At 36.0% G+C, this 7,500-nt stretch overlaps 1 protein-coding gene across 2 annotated transcripts in view; it reads left to right on the top strand.

The window, feature by feature from the left end:
• LOC149136791 (retinal homeobox protein Rx-B-like) overlaps positions 1 to 7,066 on the top strand; it is a 33,744-nt gene extending 26,678 nt beyond the window's left edge. For both annotated transcript variants that reach the window (XM_089349900.1, XM_089349899.1), the window contains exons 3-5: positions 1,900 to 2,023; positions 3,529 to 3,601; positions 5,137 to 7,066. In XM_089349900.1, the coding sequence (XP_089206026.1) occupies positions 1,900 to 2,023; positions 3,529 to 3,601; positions 5,137 to 5,471 (532 nt within the window). In that variant the 3' untranslated portion in view covers positions 5,472 to 7,066. The remainder of the gene's footprint in view (positions 1 to 1,899; positions 2,024 to 3,528; positions 3,602 to 5,136) is intronic.
• The last annotated feature ends 434 nt before the right edge of the window (positions 7,067 to 7,500 follow it).

Here is a 7,500-nt window from a genome sequence, read left to right as displayed (position 1 = left end):
CGTGATAAGTGAACCGCGATGGATGAACCGCGATATGGCGAGAGGTTATTGTAATACGCTTTGACTAATTCTACTTCGTAATTTTACAGTTAACTTTATTTTTTTAAATTTTGAATTCTTTACTGATTCAACCATATCTCTTACTCTCTCTCTATCTCTCTCTCTGTCTCTCTCTCTCTCACTCACTCACTCTCTCTTTCACTCCCTCTCTTACTCACTCTCTTTCTTTCACTCTCTTCTTTTCTGATTCAACCATATCTCTCTCTCACTCGCTCTCTCTCTCTCTCTCATTCACTCTTCCTCTCTTTCACTCTCTCTCTCCCCCATTCACTCTGTTTCACTCACTCGCTCTCTCTTCTTTTCTTTTCTGATTCAGCCATATCTTTTACACGCTCTCTCTCTCTCTCTCTCTCTCTCTCTCTCTCTCTCTCTCTCTCTCTCTCTCTCTCTCTCTCTCTCTCTCTCACACACACACACACACACACGCACACGCCATATACATGTATTTATGCTCACACACAGACACACCACGCACACACATACAATTACATTCGTGTCAACATCTCTCAATCTAGCAACCACCTTGCGTTCTCTTTTTCTCTCCATTTCCTTTATCTCTCTTTCCAACCATTTCTCTTTTCCTCTCTATTCTCCCTCTCTCTTTCACTCACTCTTCCTCTGCCCCCTCCTCACACTCTCTATTCACTAATATCTTTCTATCTCTGTAGTCCTTTCACACTCTCCAACTGTCTCTGTCTCTACAACAGTCTCACTCCTACATTCTCCAGTGCTTTCATTAACTCTCACTACTTCTCCTTCTCTGTATCTCTTTTCTTCACCTTTTCTGTCCACCACTCTGTGGCCATGTTGTGATAGGTGGGCGCGGAGGGAACCAGGGAAATGAAACGTTGTCATTTCTCAGATTATTAAGTGGTCTCCAGGCCTGTTTGTGCCGTCACCCGATACTCATCTTCTGTTAAATAGCCGAGGATAAAGTTACACTGTCAGTTATTAATGGCAATGGTGGTGTGGGTAGGTGTATAGAACGATGGGTGGGGGATAGGATGAAAGAATTTACAGACCTCGAAGACAACAAGCAGTTTGTAAACTAATATACACAGTAAACTCCCGCTTATCCGGCACTCAAATAACCGGAACTCTCAAGCAACCGTCATTCAGAAAAACAAATATTTTTTAATGTGTTGTTAATTAGCCAAGAAAATTTGTGGTAATTTGTGCTAATTAATTATCATTAGAATTAAGTTTCTCCTGTACCTCAAATAGACTGTTGCTTCTCAAAGCACAGAACATATATTTTGTTAGGTTAAAACTTGTTCTTTTACTTACATTACACTTTTATTTCTTCGTATGTCTTTCATTTCTACTATATGGTGTAGGAGTGGCTGTGTGGTAAGTAGCTTGCTTACCAACCACATGGTACCGGGTTCATTCCCACTGCGTGGCACCTTGGGCGAGTGTCTCCTACTATAGCCTCGGGCCGACCAAAGCCTTGTAAGTGGATTTGGTAGACGGAAACTGAAAGAAGCCCGTCGTATATATGTATATGTATATGTATATATATGTATGCGTGTGTTTATGTTTGTGTGTATGTGTTTGTCCCCCCAGCATCACTTGACAACCGATGCTGGTGTGTTTACGTCCCCGTAACCTAGCGGTTCGGCAAAAGAGACTGATAGAATAAGTACTAGGTTTCCAAACAATAAGTCCTGGGGTCGAACTGTTCGACTAAATGCGGTGTTCCAGCATGGCCGCAGTCAAATGACTGAAACAAGTAAAAGAGTAAAAAAGAGAGTAAAGAGAATAACATTCAATCAAAGAATTCGCAGCAAATGAAGAATTTTTTTTTTTATTTTTTATTTTGTGTTCATCTTCTCACAGAACCACTTTCACATCACATCAACTCGAGCATATGGAGAGGACATTCCGAAAAGCGCCATATCCAGATGTTATCACAAGAGAAGATCTTGCTCGTAAACTTTCCTTAGATGAAGCAAGAGTTCAGGTAAGAAAAGATGCTTAAATAATTTCCGGTACTTCAATATTCGTACAGAACACTCTTATATATTGAGTGGTAAGAAGCTTGCTTACCAAGTACACGGTACTGGGTTCAGTCCCACTGCGTGGCACCTTCAGCAAGTGTCTTCTACTATAGCCTCGGGCCGACCAAAGCCTTGAGAGTGGATTTGGTAGACGAATACTGAAAGAAGCCCGTCGTATATATGTATATATATATATATATATATATATATATATATATATATATATATATATATAGGGAGAGAATTAAAAAAAAAACAAAAGACGAAGACAGGTGGTGTAGAGAGCAAACAGATGTATTAGTATAACGCTCGGGAAGTGAAAAGGTCTTTAACGTTTCGAGCCTACGCTCTTCCACAGAAAGCAACAGAGAAAGAAACAAGGAGAGAAAATAAAGAATGTGTAGTGGCTAGCGATCTATATTTGTCCGTGTTATCGCACATATTCGCCCGCTTTTTTCCAAAAATTTAATGCCTTTAGTTTAGATTTTTGGGCCTACCAATCTTGAACAGTCTGAAGTGTAATAGGCCGAAACTGTAGTGATGATTGGAAGCTTGACTGATGAATAAAAAGCCACTAATGTTCCGCCCTAGTTTTCCTGTCCGTCTTTGTATCGTCCATCCGTTCGTATGTCTTCATTGTCGTCCGTCACGTTCTTGTTCCGCTTTTTGGATATATATATATATATATAATCATAAATATACAGGGATTAGCACGAGCTGCTTCTCCAACATACTGAAAATTTAGAAATAGCAGTCAAAGAACTACTGATTCCAAACTACAAATTTTTTCTCCAACGGATGGCGATATTTATGGTACACACAGAACAAAAACAGAAGAGAAAAGCAAAAACAAACCTGCCTTTAGTTAATTGGGTACGACGTTTCACGGTTAAGAGTATGAAGTTACATATGTTGGAGAAGCAACTCAATGCTAATCCCTGTATATTTATGATTATAAATGGTTTTACCGATAAAGGTTTTTTCATACTGAGCTACTCGGCAAAATTGTTAATTATTAATTTTATTACTAATTGACGATTCCCTGCCCTATATATATATATATATATATATATATATATATATATATTTAACTTACGATGAAAGTAAACAAAGTTTGGTTTATAAGCGTTGAGATGTATTGAAAGATACAGAAATAATTTTATTCCCAAACGCATGATAATGCTAATACAATAGCATGAACAGGATAACCTATCCATATATTGCAGAAAAAATCGTTACCGTTCGACACTCGGACGGCTGGCAACATTTTGTCCGTCTTTACATTCTGAGTTCAGATTCCGTTGAAGTCGACTTTGCCTTTCATGCTTTTAGGATCGATAAAATAATACCAGTCAAGTACTGCGGTCGATGTAATCGACTAGGTAACCCCACCGTAAAAAACTGGTGTCACTGTGTCAAAACTTGAAACCATTATTTTGAGATCAATTGTCACTTTTCTTTTCTTTAGGTTTGGTTCCAGAACAGACGTGCGAAATGGCGGAAAGGAATCAATCCAAATCATTATATAACAGGCCAAGATGGTAAGCATGATATGACACTTTGATTCAATAGTATTTATAGTAACGATGTTAAGTATAGTATATTTTATTATCTTATATATATATATATATATATATATATATATATATATATATATATATATATATATATATATATATATATATATATATATATATATACATATATATATATACGTGTATCTGTGTGTTTACGTGTACGCGGTCATGTCTGCGTTTGCGCACGTGTAGTTAACTGAAGTCTAAGGGAAGAATCCTGGTATTAGGGAAGATAACTCGGGATTTTTGTTTTTCTTGAAATGTTAGGGGAGGTAACTTTTAATTTTGCATTCCAGAAGAAATATTCAAATTTCTCTCGAACTATCTTACGGGTAAAAAACAAAAGTGAAAATAAAAGTGAAAATAAGAGTACACCGTACATAATGTGATTTTGCATACACTGTATCTAAAGACAAGTTAGCTGGTTACATCCTCCTCTTGTCATTTTCATTCATATATATATATAGGAATTGTAAAACAGGAGCTCCACTTGATAGCACACCCTGCCTCATGGATACACCTATGACTTGAAAAAGATGGAATGAATACGGCTTAAGCGCTTTTGACCTTATGTCTGTCCCATCACGTCACCTGAGGCAAAACATCAAAAATCAATATATCAGTATGCCAAAATTTGAGAGCAATATTACAAATTATTGTGTATGTGTATGTGAGCATGTATGTATGTATGTATGTATGTAATGTATGTATGTGTATGTATGTATGTATGTATGTATGTATGCATGAATACACATAGACACACAAATACACATACACACATGTAAGTACAAACATTCCACAATCTATCTATCCATCTATCTATCTATCCATCTCTCTCTCTCTCTCTCTCTCTCTCTCTCTCTCTCTCTCTCTCTCTCTCTCTCTCTCTCTCTCTCCTTTTATCTTTCTATCTATCTCCTCTTTATCGATCTATCTATTTATCCATCTATCCATCTATCTATCTCTCTCTCTCTCTCTCTTCCTTTATCTATTTCTCTCTCTATCTATCTATCTCCTCTTTATCTATCTATCTATCTATCTATCTATCTATCTATCTATCTTTATTTCTATCTATCCATCCATCTATCTATCTATCTATTTCTCTCTCTCTCTCTCTCTCTCTCTCTCTCTCCCTCTCTCTCTCCCTTTATCTATCTATCCATCTATCTATCTCCTCTTTATCTATCCATCTATCTATCTAAACAATTTATAACAAAAACAATTTGTAACGATATAAACTTTCCTTAAAATATTATTTCATATATATATATATATATATATATCATACCTGACCCCCTACACTTTTTTCTGCAAAATAGGGGTAGTTTATCCTGTTCAGGCTATATTATTAGCATTATCCTGCGTTTGAGAATTTAAAATCACTTCTTTAACTTTCTAAGACATCTCAACGCTTCTAAAAGCAAACTTCGTTTGTTTGTTTACGTTCATCGTAATTTGAATTTAATATATATTTATTTATTTATTTATGTGTATTTCAGAGAAGAAAACTGATTTGCAAATGTCACATGAACAACGGTGTCAATCTCCAGTCAGTTCCGTCTCCAACGGTAGTCCACCAGTATGGAATGAGCCTTCAATGAAACACGTCCCGTGCAACGACTCTTTACAATCACACAGAACTGGATCACACTTCACAGGCTACATAGACCGACCCACTTATCTACCCCCAGCCAACTACACCACACCCTGGGTATCAACAGATTACCCTTACAGTGACTATGTGAAATCTCTATCAACAGATTATATGTCAAAACGGAACCATCTACAGATAATGCCGTCTTGGTTAAAGCTGTACGCCGGTGGTTCCTTATAAATATCTATTATTATTCTTCAACACTACACTTGCAGCTTTATAAAAATGGAGAAATGAGATTCGGTGGCGTTTATACCTATCTTCAAAGTATTACAGTCCTAAATGGACCCAGGGCAAGAAGAGTACCCTCTCGTTACTTCTTTCATCCTCCACGGGGCTCCTGTTTAATATTAATGATTTCGTCAGACGTTGACAAAATGCCACACATTTAAGGGATGCAAGATGCTACACTAGATATAATAATATACTCCAATATTTTACGACTACTTATTTTATCGGCCCCGAATGAATGAAAAGCAAATTCAACCTTGACTGGATTTGAACACGGAACTTAAAGGATTGTAACTAAACACCTAAATGTATTTTTGCCGATTCTGACAGTCACTGTCTTTAACTTCAGATATAATGACGGTAGCAATACGAGAACAAAGATAAACATTAAATTCATGGTTTGCCAAATCTAAGAGTGAATATCGTTTTCAATCTCCGGCTGAAAACGCTCCATCTTTTACTTCATTTGATTTTAAGTACGTTATCCATGTCTCCCTCAACACCACCAAAAGCCACAAACATCATAAATTCCTTCCGGTTCTTTTCCGTTGTAAATTTGAACTTCCAGAACTGTGTGTCTAACAAACCCCACCAAAGAGACAAAATCTATTTTTGGCAGCTGTCACGCTTTTGGTGACAATTATTTTATAAGTGGAAATGTTTCATAAAAGACAAAGACTGTGAAAAGTTTATCGTTAACTAAATATTTATAGGTAATGCACAAAATACAATAATAATGGCGTCAAACATGTACAAGGCTACACAAGTTTTAAGAGAAGGGGAAAACAATCGATTGAATCGGACGGGGTATATTTATTACTAATATTTTATGTTAATGAACTTCCAAAAGGATAAAAAGAAGAATCAACCTCGGCGGGATGGGCATTCATTCAGTTAATAATACTTTTTTAAGAAAAACCAGTTTGAACTCAATCCATCATTCTGTCCTCAGTACTTACTAGACAATAAGGGAGCATTCATGTGAATACTCAGCCTTCTAAAGATAGCATTCAAATTCTTCCTCAGATCAAACCCTTCTGCCCTAAACAGTAAATAATACACTGCGTAGCCTAATCCTAGATATCTCTTGTCCCCCCACTCGCTGAGAAAAAAAGATTGCATGCTTTAATCATAGGTTTACTCAATGAAGGGGTTCAAAACCGAACAGACGAAATGCAAAGTCAGCGTCAGCGAGAGTTGAACTGAAAAAAAGGAAAGTATGTGAATACTACCAAACAGTTCGTTCCGACGCTCTACCGATCGTACCAATCAATCAACAAATCGAATAAACTCTTTAAATCATTAAGAAACAATGATATTAAAAATAACAATGGAATATAGTATAAAACAACACTATCTTGAGAATAATATCCAGTCATTTATAATTCTCTTAATTATTCTTTGTTCGATATTTGTTGTAATATTGTTGTAATTTAATTAATTATCAGTGTTTGTTACTCATGTCTTTGATCTTATTTCTTATCAAACAAATAAAAGTAACAGCTGACGATGAAAATCTTGGGCAACTGAAATAATCTATGCAATTGGTAGTCAACACATTCTTCGGTGATATTTTAAAATCTTCTTTTTTCTGCTTTTTTTTTTTAAGCAACAAGCAAGGGAAACAACTTTGATCAGATCAGTTAATAGAAATTTTTTTACCCATATAGATCAGTTCTTGGCAATCTGTGGTCAGCGTGACTTTCTGAATGGCATGCCTAGACGAAAATTTACTTGATTTTTTTAATTTTCTTAGTAGTGCGGCCCACTTGTTGATAAAGATTGCCCATGCCTGATATAGGTAATGAAAACTCGTGTGGATCAGATTTTAAAAGTTAAGGTGAAAGGAAAAGTTTAAAAGTTTTGTTTTTATTCAAACTCAACAGCAAAATATATTACTCACTTGACAAGACTAACATTATATATAATACATTATTTACATTATATACATTCGAAAAATATTTGTCCTCATCTTCTT

The sequence above is a fragment of the Octopus bimaculoides genome, chromosome 3 (genome assembly GCF_046866305.1).
Source record: "Octopus bimaculoides isolate indiv1 chromosome 3, ASM4686630v1, whole genome shotgun sequence".
NCBI lineage: Eukaryota > Metazoa > Mollusca > Cephalopoda > Octopoda > Octopodidae > Octopus > Octopus bimaculoides.
The sequence above is the reverse complement of the archived record's forward strand: the minus strand, read 5'-3'. Positions and strand labels throughout refer to the sequence as shown.